We start from the raw sequence: 14568 nt of genomic DNA on the forward strand, positions 1-14568 counted from the left end.
GGCCCCTCCAGGCCTGCCCCCTCCTCATTCAGTGGCTAATCTGATTGGAACCTCAAGCCCACATTCCCCGCCTAACCCCTGATAACCTTTCACCTCCCCCCCCCCCCCCACTTAATCAAGAACCTCTTCACCTCCGCCTTAGAAATATTCAAAGTCTCTGCTCGTGCCTCCCCCTGAGAAAGAAAGGCCCAGAGACTCTCCACCGTCTGAGAGAGAGAACGTTTCCCCCGTCCCCGTCTGAAGTGGATCAATGCGGACGTGCGGTTAGGGAACGGACAGTAGAAGGTCTTTCCCCCCCAGCCCAGGCAGAGGAGGGGTAATCGCCTCGGGACCCAGACTAACTCCTCTTCCTTCTGGCTCCCACCCACAGCTGCCGGAGACCGCGCCCCCCGTCCCGCCTCGTCTCCCCGCCGAGACGGCCGAGATAAACCAGGGCGATCTGACCGACGCTCTCATCGACACTGAGCGCAACCGGCGGGACTCGACGGACGGAGCAGGTGATTGTAGACAGGCTGTAGGCACGACAGTGTGTAAGGGGAGGGCATGGGCTGTGCGCCTGCCAGTTTGTACGTGTGTGTGTGTGCCAGTTTGTATGTGTGTGTGCCAGTTTGTATGTGTGTGTGCCAGTTTGTATGTGTGTGTGCCAGTTTGTATGTGTGTGTGCCAGTTTGTATGTGTGTGTGCCAGTTTGTATGTGTGTGTGCCAGTTTGTATGTGTGTGTGCCAGTTTGTATGTGTGTGTGCCAGTTTGTATGTGTGTGTGCCAGTTTGTATGTGTGTGTGCCAGTTTGTACGTGTGTGTGCCAGTTTGTACGTGTGTGTGCCAGTTTGTACGTGTGTGTGCCAGTTTGTACGTGTGTGTGCCAGTTTGTACGTGTGTGTGTGTGTGCCAGTTTGTACGTGTGTGTGTGTGCCAGTTTGTACGTGTGTGTGTGTGCCAGTTTGTACGTGTGTGTGTGTGTGCCAGTTTGTACGTGTGTGTGTGTGTGCCAGTTTGTACGTGTGTGTGTGTGTGCCAGTTTGTACGTGTGTGTGTGTGTGCCAGTTTGTACGTGTGTGTGTGTGTGCCAGTTTGTACGTGTGTGTGTGCCAGTTTGTACGTGTGTGTGTGTACCAGTTTGTACGTGTGTGTGTGTGCCAGTTTGTACGTGTGTGTGTGCCAGTTTGTACGTGTGTGTGTGTGCCAGTTTGTACTTTGTGTGTGTGCCAGTTTGTACTGTGTGTGTGCCAGTTTGTACTTTGTGTGTGCGCCAGTTTGTACTGTGTGTGTGCGCCAGTTTGTACTGTGTGTGTGCGCCAGTTTGTACTGTGTGTGCGCGCCAGTTTGTACTTGTGCGCGCGTGCCAGATTGTACTTGTGCGCGCGTGCCAGATTGTACTTGTGCGCGCGTGCCAGTTTGTACGTGTGTGTGCCAGTTTGTACGTGTGTGTGCCAGTTTGTACGTGTGTGTGCCAGTTTGTACGTGTGTGTGCCAGTTTGTACGTGTGCCAGTTTGTACGTGTGTGTGCCAGTTTGTACGTGTGTGTGCCAGTTTGTACGTGTGTGTGTGCCAGTTTGTACGTGTGTGTGCCAGTTTGTACGTGTGTGTGTGCCAGTTTGTACGTGTGTGTGTGCCAGTTTGTACGTGTGTGTGTGCCAGTTTGTACGTGTGTGTGCCAGTTTGTACGTGTGTGTGTGTGCCAGTTTGTACTTTGTGTGTGTGCCAGTTTGTACTTTGTGTGTGTGCCAGTTTGTACTTTGTGTGTGTGCCAGTTTGTACTTTGTGTGTGTGCCAGTTTGTACTGTGTGCGCGCCAGTTTGTACTGTGTGTGCGCCAGTTTGTACTGTGTGTGTGCGCCAGTTTGTACTTGTGCGTGCGTGCCAGTTTGTACTTGTGCGCGCGTGCCAGTTTGTACGTGTGCGCGCGTGCCAGTTTGTACGTGTGCGCGCGTGCCAGTTTGTACGTGTGCGCGCGTGCCAGTTTGTACGTGTGCGCGCGTGCCAGTTTGTACGTGTGCGCGCGTGCCAGTTTGTACGTGTGCGCGCGTGCCAGTTTGTACGTGTGCGCGCGTGCCAGTTTGTACGTGTGCGCGCGCGCCAGTTTGTACGTGTGCGCGCGCGCCAGTTTGTACGTGTGCGCGCGCGCCAGTTTGTACGTGCGCGCGCGCGCCAGTTTGTACGTGCGCGCGCGCGCCAGTTTGTACGTGTGCGCCAGGTTGTACGTGCGCGCGCGCGCCAGGTTGTACGTGCGCGCGCGCGCCAGGTTGTACGTGCGCGCGCGCGCCTGCCAGTTTGCGTACGAACTTTCACGACCGAGCCAATTTGGGTACGAAGGCACACAAGTGGGGTGGTTTGCGTACGAACACACGCAAGCAAGGCAGTTTGCGTGCAGGTGTCTCTTTCAAAGAACCAACCCAGGATTCCCTGCTCCTGTTTTAGTATTTGTAATATTTTCCCCTCTGTTCCTCTGCTAATTTTGATCCCTTCTCCGAAGCAGGGCTGCCCTTGCTCCGTCAGGACTCCCCCGTGTCTGTCTACCTATTCCCAGGCGAGAATAACCAGGAGAAGGCACCCTCCCAACCCCCGTCGGCGCTGGAGAGGCTGGACGTGTTTCCCTCCGAGGGCAGCGAGGCGGGGAGTGACTCCACCGATAACGATGACTTCTGTATCCTGGATGCTCCCGGCATGGGCATTCCGGTAAGGCTGCCAGCCACATATGGGATTACTCTGAGTAACACATTGAGGTGGAGATGCCGGCATTGGACTGTGGTGGGCATAGTAAGTCGTCTCACAACCCCAGGTTCATGTCCAACAGGAGGCAAGGTGGCACTGCTGCCTCTCAGCCCCAGGGACCCGGGTTCGATTCCCTGCTTGGGTCACTGTCTGTGCGGAGTCTGCACATTCTCTCTGTGTCTGCGTGGGTTTCCTCCCACTGTCCAAAAGTGGTGCAGATTAAGTGGATTGGCCATGCTAAATTGCCCGTTAGTGTCCAAAGATGTGCAGATTAGGTGGACTGGCCATGCTAAATTGCCCCTTAGTGCCCAGAGATGTACAGGTTAGGTAGATTGGCCATGCTAAATTGTCCCTCAACGTCCAAAGATGTGTAGGTTAGAACATAAGAACATAAGAAATAGGAGCAGGAGTAGGCCATCTCGCCCTTTGAGCCTGTCCTGCCATTCAATAAGATCATGGCTGATCTGAAGTGGCTCAGTTCCACTTTCCCGCTTTCTTCCCATAACCCTTAATTCCCTTGCCTACCAAAAACCTATCTACCTGTGTCTTAAATCTATTTAGCGAGGTAGCCTCAACAGGCAGAGAATTCCAGAGATTCACCACCCTTTGAGTGAAGTTCCTCCTCAACTCTGTTCTAAACTGTCCCCCCCCACTTATCTCGAGGCTGTGCCCTCTAGTCCTGCTGTCCTTTCTGAGCGGGAAGAATCTCTCTACCTCTATCTTGTCCAACCCCTTCATTATCTTACACGTCTCTGTAAGATCCCCCTTCATCCTTCTAAACTCCAACGAGTACAAACCCAGTCTATTCAGCCTCTCTTCGTAGTCTAACCCCCTCATCTCCGGTATCAGCCTAGTGAACCTCCTCTGCACTCCCTCCAAGGCCAAAATATCTTTGCGCAAGTGTGGTGACCAAAACTGCGCACACTACTCCAGCTGCGGCCTCACCGGTGCCCTGTACAGTTGCAGCAAGACCTCCCTGCTTTTATATTCAATCCCCCTCGCTATAAAGGCCAGCATCCCATTCGCCTTCCTGACCACCTGCTGCGTCTGCAGACTGGGTTTTTGCGACTCATGCACAAGGACCCCCAGGTCCCTCTGCACCATCGCCTGCTGCAGTTTTTCGCCCTTTAAATAGTAATTCCTCCTACTATTATTCCTGTCAAAGTGGATAACCTCACACTTGCTAACATTGTACTCCATCTGCCAGGTCCTCGCCCACTCGCTCAGCCTATCTAGATCCTTCTGCAGACTTTCCACACCCACCGCACAATTTGCTTTTCCACTCATCTTTGTGTCATCAGCAAATTTTGACACTCTACACTCAGCCCCCTCCTCCAGATTATCTATATAAATGGTAAATAGCTGAGTCCCCAGCACTGATCCCTGCGGCACTCCACTAGTCACCAACTGCCAATCAGAATAGCACCCATTGATACCAACTCTCTGCCTCCTATTAGACAACCAATCCTCTATCTACGCTAACACCTTACCGCCAACTCCGAGTACCCTAACCTTCTGAAGCAACCTTTTGTGCGGCACCTTATCAAAGGCCTTCTGAAAATCGGGAAACACCACATCCACCGGTTCCCCTCTATCCACCGCACTAGACACATCCTCGTAGAATTCCAATAAATTCATCAGACACGACCTCCCCTTAACGAATCCGTGCTGCGTCTGCTCTATCGAGCAATTCTTCTCAAGGTGCCTCGCTATTTCTTCTTTGATGACGGATTCGAGCATTTTTCCCACAACAGACATTGTTAGGTTAGGTGGATTGGCCATGCTAAATTGCCCCTTAGAGCCCAAAGATGTGTAGGTTAGGTGGATTGGCCATGCTAAATTGCCCCTTAGAGCCCAAAGATGTGTAGGTTAGGTGGATTGGCCATGCTAAATTGCCCCTTAGTGTCCAAAGATGTGCAGGTTAGGGTGGATTGGCCATGCTAAATTGCCCCTTAGTGTCCAAAGATGTGCAGGTTAGGTGGATTGGCCATGCTAAATTACCCCTTAATGTCCAAAGATGTGCAGGTTAGGTGGATTGGCCATGCTAAATTGCCCCTTAGAGCCCAAAGATGTGTAGGTTAGGTGGATTGGCCATGCTAAATTGCCCCTTAGTGTCCAAAGATGTGCAGGTTAGGTGGATTGGCCATGCTAAATTGCCCCTTAGTGTCCAAAGATGTGCGGGTTGGGTGGATTGGCCATGCTAAATTACCCCTTAATGTCCAAAGATGTGCAGGTTAGGGTGAATTGGCCATGCTAAATTGCCCCTTAGTGTCCAAAGATGTGCGGGTTGGGTGGATTGGCCATGCTAAATTGCCCCTTAATTTCAAGTTTTCAGTTTATTTGTGTCACAAGTAGGCTTGCATTAACACTAGAATGAAGTTACTGTGAAAAACTCCTAATCACCACACTACAGCACCTGTTCAGGTACACCAAGGGAGAATTTAGCATGGCCAATGCAACCAACCCGCACATCTTTCAGAATGTGGGAGGAAACTGGATCACCCGGAGGGCGAACATGCAGACTCCACACAGACAGTGACCCGAGCTGGGAATCGAACCGGGGTCCCTGGCGCTGTGAGGCAGCAGTGCTAACCCCCGTGCCACCCTGCTGATCTCTGTCCACGTAGTTTATTTTTCCTGCCTGTTTGGCTGAAGCGATTTGCCCGTGAAGCAAGGGCGAGTGAAGTGAAGCGCGTGCTGACTGCTCACAACGTTGAGTGTGAGAGCCGGGCGCTCCCTCTATGTGTCAAAGCGTCAATATTCCTTTTCCTTTTACCATTTGATGAGAATTCTATTAAGATATAAACCATTAAGCCTTTTCTGTAACTTAAAACTTCAATAAGAATATCCCCTGGGCGGAAAGAGGCCATTCGGCCCATTGCGTCTGCACCAACTCTTTGAAAGCGCATCCCCATCCCCCACCTCCCCACCGCCGCCCAATCCCCATAATCCCACACATTTAGCATGGCCAATCCACCTAACCTGCACATCTTTGACACTAAGGGGCAATTTAGCATGGCCAATCCACCTAACCTGCACATCTTTGACACTAAGGGGCAATTTAGCATGGCCAATCCACCTAACCTGCACATCTTTGACACTAAGGGGCAATTTAGCATGGCCAATCCACCCTAACCTACACATCTTTGGACACTAAGGGGCAATTTAGCATGGCCAATCCACCTAACCTGCACATCTTTGGACACTAAGGGGCAATTTAGCATGGCCAATCCACCTAACTTACACATTTTTGGACACTAAGGGGCAATTTAGCATGGCCAATCCACCCTAACCTACACATCTTTGGACACTAAGGGGCAATTTAGCATGGCCAATCCACCCTAACCTACACATCTTTGGACACTAAGGGGCAATTTAGCATGGCCAATCCACCTAACCTGTACATCTTTGACACTAAGGGGCAATTTAGCATGGCCAATCCACCTAACCTACACATCTTTGGACACTAAGGGGCAATTTAGCATGGCCAATCCACCCTAACCTACACATCTTTGGACACTAAGGGGCAATTTAGCATGGCCAATCCACCCTAACCTGCGCATCTTTGGACACTAAGGGGCAATTTAGCATGGCCAATCCACCTAACCTGCACATCTTTGGACACTAAGGGGCAATTTAGCATGGACAATCCACCCTAACCTGCGCATCTTTGGACACTAAGGGGGTGGCATGGTGGCACAGTGGTTTAGCACTGCTGCCTCACAGCGCCAGGGACCTGGGTTCGATTCCCGGCTCGGGTCACTGACTGTGTGGAGTCTGCACGTTCTCCTCCTGTCTGCATGGGTTTCCTCCGGGTGCTCCGGTTTCCTCCCACACTCCGTAGATTGGCCGTGCTAAATTCTCCCTTGGTGTAACCCGAGCAGGCGCCAGAGTGTGGCGACGAGGGTATTTTCACAGTAACTTCATTGCGGTGTTAATGTCAGCCGACGTGTGGCAAGCCTCCACAAGGGCAACAGTCAACAAAATGACACCCCCCCCCCCCCAAGGGGGCTATAGTGCTTGACCTGACTACTGGAGCAGTGGAATTGGCTTGTCTCTGTTAGACCCTCCCCTGTCAATGGTGATAAACCCAATTCATCTCAATAACCTCCCAAACGCATCACAGCCAGCAGCACAAAAAGTGGCCATTCGGCCCATCTGCTCCACACGAGCCTCCTCTCCATCCCCTCTCCCCCTTCTTCATCTCACACCCCATCCCCATATCCTTCTATTTCTTTCCCCCTCATGTGTTATCCAGCTTTCCCCTTAGTTTAGCAAGGCCAATCCACCTAACTTTGGATATAAAATTGACTCCTTGATGGATACAAAATTGGCTTCTTCACAGAAGCCAGAGGGTGGTTGTAGAGGGTTGTTTTTCAAACTGGAGGCCTGTGACCAGCGGTGTGCTTCAGGGATCACTGGGCCACTGCTATTTGTCATTTGTATTAATGATTTGGATGAGAATATAGGAAGCATGGTTAGTACGTTTGCAGATGACACCAAGATTGGTGGCATAGTGGGCAGTGAAGAAGATTATCTCCGATTGCAACGGGATCTTGATCAATTGGGCCAGTGGGCTGACGAATGGCAGATTAATTTAGACAAATAGATGATCTGGAGGAGGGGGCTGACTGTAGGGTGACGAAATTTGCTGATGACATGACGATGAGTGGAAAAGTAAATTGCGTGGAGGGTGTGGAAAGTCTGCAGAGAGATCTGGATAGGCTGAGCGAGTGGGCGAGGACCTGGCAGATGGAGTATAATGTTAGCAAGTGTGAGGTTATCCACTTTGGCAGAAATAATAGTAGGAGGGATTACTATTTAAAAGGCGAAAAGCTGCAGCATGCTACGGTGCAGAGGGACCTGGGGGTCCTTGTGCACGAATCGCAAAAACCCAGTCAGCAGGTGGTCAGGAAGGCGAATGGGATGTTGGCCTTTATAGCGAGGGGGATAGAATATAAAAGTAGGGAGGTCTTGCTGCAACTGTACAGGGTACTGGTGAGGCTGCAGCTGGAGTACTGTGTGCAGTTTTGGTCGCTGCACTTGCGGAAGGATATTTTGGCCTTGGAGGGAGTGCAGAGGAGGTTCACTAGGCTGATAGCGGAGATGAGGGGGTTGGCCTATGAAGAGAGACTAAATAGACTGGGTCTGTACTCGTTGGAGTTCAGAAGGCTGAGGGGGGATCTTATAGAGACGTATAAGATAATGAAGGGGATGAATAGGGTAGAGGTAGAGAGATTCTTCCCACTTAGAAAGGATAGCAGGACTAGAGGACACAGCCTCAAGATAAGGGGGGGCAGTTTAGAACGGAGTTGAGGAGGAACTTCTTCACTCAAAGGGTGGTGAATCTCTGGAATTCTCTGCCCGTTGAAGTGGTGGAGGCTACCTCGCTGAATATATTTAAGTCACGGGTAGATAGGTTTCACATAGACAGGGGAATTAAGGGTTATGGGGAGAAAACGGGAAAGTGGAACTGATCCACTTCAGATCAGCCATGATCTTATTGAATGGCGGGGCAGGCTCGAAGGGCTAGATGGCCGACTCCTGCTCCTATTTCTTATGTGATGCATTTTGGTAGATTGAACCAGGGCAGGACTTATTCAGCTAATGGTAGGGCACTGGGGAGAGTTACAGAACCAAAAGGTTGAGTGGTACAGGTTCATAGCTCCTTGAAAGTGGAGTCACAGGTGGACAGAGTGGTGAAGAAGGCATTTGGCATGCTTGGTTTCATCGGTCAGAACATTGAATACAGGAGTTGGGACGTCTTGTTGAAGTTGTACAAGACATTGGTAAGGCCACACTTGGAATACTGTGTACAGTTCTGGTCACCCTATTATAGAAAGGATATTCTTAAACTAGAAAGAGTGCAGAAAAGATTTACTGGGATGTTACCGGGGACTTGATGGATTGAATTATGAGGGGAGGCTGGATAGACTGGGACTTTTTTCTCTGGAGCGTAGAGGGGTGACGTTATAGAGGTCTATAAAATAACAAGGGGCACAGATCAGCGAGATAGTCAAGATCTTTTCCCAAAGTCAGGGGAACTAGAGGGCATAGGTTTTAAGGTGAGAGGGGAGAGATACAAAAAGGGTCTAGAGAAGCAATTTTTTTCACACAGAGGGTGGTGAGTGTCTGGAACGAGCTGCCAGAGGTAGTAGTAGAGGCGGGTACAATTTTATCTTTTAAAAACCGTTTAGATAGTTACATGGGTACGATGGGTATAGAGGGATATGAGCCAAATGCGGCAATTGGGATTAGCTGAGGGGTTTTAAAAAGAAAGGGCGGCATGGACAAGTTGGGCCGAAGGGCCTGATTCCATGCTGTAAACCTCTGTGACTCTGATCAGCACTCCTTTCGGACTGTGGGAGGAAACCGGAGCACCCGGAGGAAACCCACGCAGACACGGGGAGAATGTGCGGACTCTGCACAGACAGTGATCCGAGGCCAGGAATCGAACGTGGGTCCCTGGCGCTGTGAGGCAGCGGTGCTAACCCGCTGTGCCACCCACATTGTGTGTCAGAGCTACGGATTGAGGATTTGAGTCTCGGATGGATCTGGTGTTGCTGTCTTGCTGTGGCGTTTCCTGCTTGGTTTGTGCATGCAGGAGAGAAAGTTACTGATGTCTTTTCTTCCCTCTACCCACCCCCTCCCCACACACAGCCCAAAGACGGTGAGCCGGTGGTCTCCAGGCTGACGGGCGGCGTCATCTCCATCAAGGATGGCTACTTCTCCCGGCCCATCGGCAGCACGGACCTGCTGAAGGCCCCAGCCAGGTTCCCCGTCCCCGACACCCGCATCATGCTGCGGGAGATCTCCATAGTCTGGCACCTGTATGGGGGCAGGGACTTCGGGCCGCATCGCCCGTCCTCCGCGCATGCACACTCTCCCAGGTAGGTCTACAGCGGGAAGGCGGTCAGGGTCCCGGAGCGCGTTCGGCCCTCGGAGGTGCATGCTTTCGTTTCGTGGCCTTATCCCTCCCCCTTCAGATTCGATGGGCTGAACGGCCTCCTTCTGCAGTGTAGGGATTCTAGCAATCCATCACTGTCTGCGGAGTTTGCACATTCTCCCTGTGTCGGCGTGGGTTTCCTCCGGGTGCTCCTGTTTCCTCCCACCAGTCCAAAGATGTGCAGGTTAGGTGGATTGGCCATGCTAAATTGCCCCTTAGTGTCCAAAGATGTGCAGGTTAGGTGGACTGGCCATGCTAAATTGCCCCTTAGTGTCCAAAGATGTGCAGGTTAGGTGGACTGGCCATGCTAAATTGCCCTTAGTGTCCAAAGATGTGCAGGTTAGGTGGATTGGCAATGCTAAATTGCCCCTTAGTGTCCAAAGATGTGCAGGTTAGGTGGATTGGCCATGCTAAATTGCCCCTTAGTGTCCAAAGATGTGCAGGTTAGGTGGATTGGCCATGCTAAATTGTCCCTTAGTGTCCAAAGATGTGCATGTTAGGTGGATTGGCCATGCTAAATTGTCCCTGGGGACTGTAAGGGAATATCTCGCCATGGCAAATTAATGGAACTGAGAGTTTGATGGAACATGATCTGATAGAATGGCAGGAAATAGGCATGATGGGCTGAATGACCAGCTCCAGCTCCAGTGACCCATATCTCTGTTATCCTTACTTCAGGAAAACATCTATTGATTAAGACCTGGAGAATATTAATTGTCTGTGAAGGGGGAGATATTCAGGTTTGCAAATGTGCACAAAGCCCCAGTGAAACGATCTTGTACAGGAAAAGGAGGAGGCCATTCAGCCCCACTGGAATAGTCTGGTACAGGAACAGGAGGAGGCCATTCAGCCCCACTGGAATAGGTTGGTCCAGGAACAGGAGGAGGCCATTCAGCCCCACTGGAATAGTCTGGCACAGGAAAAGGAGGAGGCCATTCAGCCCCACTGGAATAGTCTGGCACAGGAACAGGAGGAGGCCATTCAGCCCCACTGGAATAGTCTGGCACAGGAACAGGAGGAGGCCATTGAGCCCCACTGGAATAGTCTGGCACAGGAACAGGAGGAGGCCATTCAGCCCCACTGGAATAGTCTGGCACAGGAACAGGAGGAGGCCATTCAGCCCCACTGGAATAGTCTGGCACAGGAACAGGAGGAGGCCATTGAGCCCCACTGGAATAGTCTGGCACAGGAACAGGAGGAGGCCATTCAGCCCCACTGGAATAGTCTGGCACAGGAAAAGGAGGAGGCCATTGAGCCCCACTGGAATAGTCTGATACAGGAACAGGAGGAGGCCATTCAGCCCCACTGGAATAGTCTGATACAGGAACAGGAGGAGGCCATTCAGCCCCACTGGAATAGTCTGGTACAGGAACAGGAGGAGGCCATTCAGCCCCACTGATATATTTTTCTGCAGGAACAGGAGGCGGCCATTCAGCCCCACTGATATATTTTTCTGCAGGAACAGGAGGAGGCCATTCAGCCTCCCTGTTCATGGATGCCAGGCGCAGACGCATTTGTCCTGTCCTTTGATGCTAATTTTTTGACCTCTGCAGAATGAAACCAGCTGCGGTGAGTGCCCGGAGCTCGCCGTCCCGCTCTGCCTTCCCAACCGGCCGCAGAACACGTGGAGGACACAGGGTGGCTACGGCAGGAACCACGAGATCCTCATGGAGATACAGCTCACCAAGGTAGGTCCACCACAGTGGGGGAGGCAGTCCTGCACCTGTCAGAGTCCCCTTCCCCTTTCCCCCTGGGCTCTGAAGCCCCCCCCCCCCCCCCCCCCCCCCACCTCGTGACCACTGTCCATCCTCCTGCCTGGACAGGTGGTCAGCTATTCAACTGGGGGAGGCGTGCCCACTTCTTGGCTGGAGGGCTGCTTTCATTGACTCGTAGAGGTTAATGGGCCCTTCGGCCCAACTTGTCCATGCTGTCCACAGCTGCGGGTCCTCGCTGATTGCCCTCACCACTCCCCTCCTCCCAACTCTGTATATCAGCACCCCCCCCCCCCAACACAACCCTGTCTGTACAACTCCAAATCCTTCGGAGCAGGCCCCGATGCTCTCCCTTTGTAGAATGTCCTTACGGGTCGCAGATGGGTTGGTAGGTGTAGGCTGGAGCCACCACTTCAGAGCTTTGAGCCCGTAATCCACAGGAACATAGAAGATAGGAGCAGAAGGAGGCCATTCAGCCCTTCGAGCCTGCTCTCACCATCATGGCTGATCATCCAACTCAATAGCCTAATCCTGCTTTCTCCCCGTAACCTTTGATCCCGTTCACCCCAACTGCTATATCCAGCGATCTCTTGAATACATTCAATGTTTTGGCATCAACTACTTTCCGTGGGAATGAACTCCACAGGCTCACCGGGTGAAAAAATGTCTCCTCACCTCCGTCCGAAATGGTCTAGCCCCAATCCTCAGACCCCCGGTTCTGGATTCCCCCCACCATCGGGGACACCCTCCCTGCATCTATCCTGTCCAGTCCTGTTAGAATTTTATAAGTCTCTATGAGATTCCCACCCCCCCTGAACTCCAGCGAAAATACTCCTAACCTCATCAATCTCTCCTCGTAATCAGTCCCGCCATTCCCGGGATCAGGGTCAGTGCTGAGGGAGTGCCGCACTGTCAGAGGGTCAGTGCTGAGGGAGCGCCGCACTGTCGGAGGGTCAGTGCTGAGGGAGCGCCGCACTGTCAGAGGGTCAGTGCTGAGGGAGCGCCGCACTGTCGGAGGGTCAGTGCTGAGGGAGTGCCGCACTGTCGGAGGGTCAGTGCTGAGGGAGCGCCGCACTGTCAGAGGGTCAGTGCTGAGGGAGTGCCGCACTGTCGGAGGGTCAGTGCTGAGGGAGTGCCGCACTGTCGGAGGGTCAGTGCTGAGGGAGCGCCGCACTGTCAGAGGGTCAGTGCTGAGGGAGCGCCGCACTGTCAGAGGGTCAGTGCTGAGGGAGTGCCGCACTGTCAGAGGGTCAGTGCTGAGGGAGCGCCGCACTGTCGGAGGGTCAGTGCTGAGGGAGTGCCGCACTGTCGGAGGGTCAGTGCTGAGGGAGCGCCGCACTGTCGGAGGGTCAGTGCTGAGGGAGCGCCGCACTGTCAGAGGGTCAGTGCTGAGGGAGCGCCGCACTGTCAGAGGGTCAGTGCTGAGGGAGTGCTGCACTGTCAGAGGGTCAGTGCTGAGGGAGCGCCGCACTGTCGGAGGGTCAGTGCTGAGGGAGTGCCGCACTGTCAGAGGGTCAGTGCTGAGGGAGTGCCGCACTGTCGGAGAGTCAGTGCTGAGGGAGTGCCGCACTGTCGGAGGGTCAGTGCTGAGGGAGCGCCGCACTGTCGGAGGGTCAGTGCTGAGGGAGCGCCGCACTGTCGGAGGGTCAGTGCTGAGGGAGCGCCGCACTGTCGGAGGGTCAGTGCTGAGGGAGTGCCGCACTGTCGGAGGGTCAGTGCTGAGGGAGTGCCGCACTGTCGGAGGGTCAGTGCTGAGGGAGCGCCGCACTGTCAGAGGGTCAGTGCTGAGGGAGCGCCGCACTGTCAGAGGGTCAGTGCTGAGGGAGGGCCGCACTGTCAGAGGGTCAGTGCTGAGGGAGTGCCGCACTGTCGGAGGGTCAGTGCTGAGGGAGTGCCGCACTGTCAGAGGGTCAGTGCTGAGGGAGCGCCGCACTGTCAGAGGGTCAGTGCTGAGGGAGTGCCGCACTGTCGGAGGGTCAGTGCTGGGGGAACCGGGAAGGGAGGTAGGGTGGGAGTGTGCTCCTTTATAATTATTGAACCCGTCTCTGTGATCCCCTCCCCAGGTGAGTTTCCAGCACGAGACCTACCCGGCTCCCAGCGTCACGCTTGAGAAAGGTCCGGGTGAGCTGGGGCTTCCCGAGTTGGAAGAGCTGCCCATCGCTCGGCAAGTCTTCATCGTGCAGGAGCTGGAGATCCGCGATCGCCTGGCCGCCTCCCAGATCAACAAGTTCCTCTATCTGTACACCAGCGAGAAGATGCCCAGGAGGGCTCACTCCAACATGGTAGGCCCAACAGCAACCTGCGTACACGCATGTACACGTGCATTGGCTCGCACACACTCGCACTCGCGCGCACACGCTGTCACAGACACATGCTCAGAGGGGGACACACACTCACACAGGGGGACACACAGACTCACATGGGAACACACAGTCTCAAACAGGGACACGCGCGCGCGCGCACACAGGGACGCACGGACGCACACGTGCGCAACCTGCACGCACGTGCGCACACACCCCCCCCATATCCGCAAGCGCGTGCACGCAATCACACAGGGACACATGCACGCACAGGGACAAACACACACACACGCACAGGGACACACACGCACAGGGACACACACGCACACACACACAAGGGCACAGACACACAGGGGGACACACATGCGCACACATTTGCGCACGCATGACACATGCACCCGCACGCACACAGGGACACACACCCACACACACACAGGGACTCACGTGCGCGCGCACACACACACACACTTGGCACAGTCACACTCACAGTGACTTGGATCCAGAACCTTGGCTGAAACCAGCTATGGGGGACACAGTTTAAAACAGTGGTGTCTCCCATTGGAGATGGAGAGGGGGAGATGTTTTGTTTCTCTCTCTGAGAGTCTTGATTCTGTGGAACTCTCTGACCTGGAGAGTAATGGAGGCTGCATCATCGAATACCTTCAAGACCACGCTCAATAGATGCTTCACAAAGAAAGGATTCAGGATATGGGGTTAGGAGGCGGAGCGAGGGGGTGGATGAGCCATGATCTGGCTGAATGGCCTGTTCCTGCACCTCATTGCTGAGGTTTTTCCCTTGGAACAAGGGGAGGCTGAGGGGAGACTGTATTAGATTATGAGGGGCATAGATAGAGTAGACAGGAAGAAACATTTCCCCTTGGGGGAAATGAATCTCGGG

At 53.4% G+C, this 14568-nt stretch overlaps 1 protein-coding gene across 1 annotated transcript in view; it reads left to right on the forward strand.

The window, feature by feature from the left end:
• Positions 1-14568, forward strand: part of LOC145339626 (autophagy-related protein 2 homolog A-like) — a gene marked incomplete at its 5' end in the record, with an annotated part of 62082 nt that overhangs the window by 21877 nt on the left and 25637 nt on the right. The window contains 6 exon segments of the mRNA XM_080184135.1: positions 371-497; positions 2477-2676; positions 9373-9602; positions 11212-11258; positions 11261-11346; positions 13434-13652. Coding sequence (XP_080040261.1) covers positions 371-497; positions 2477-2676; positions 9373-9602; positions 11212-11258; positions 11261-11346; positions 13434-13652 — 909 coding nt within the window.

Source organism: Carcharhinus amblyrhynchos, unplaced genomic scaffold (assembly GCF_965287045.1).
Source record: "Carcharhinus amblyrhynchos unplaced genomic scaffold, sCarAmb.v2.hapA chromosome_575, whole genome shotgun sequence".
NCBI lineage: Eukaryota > Metazoa > Chordata > Chondrichthyes > Carcharhiniformes > Carcharhinidae > Carcharhinus > Carcharhinus amblyrhynchos.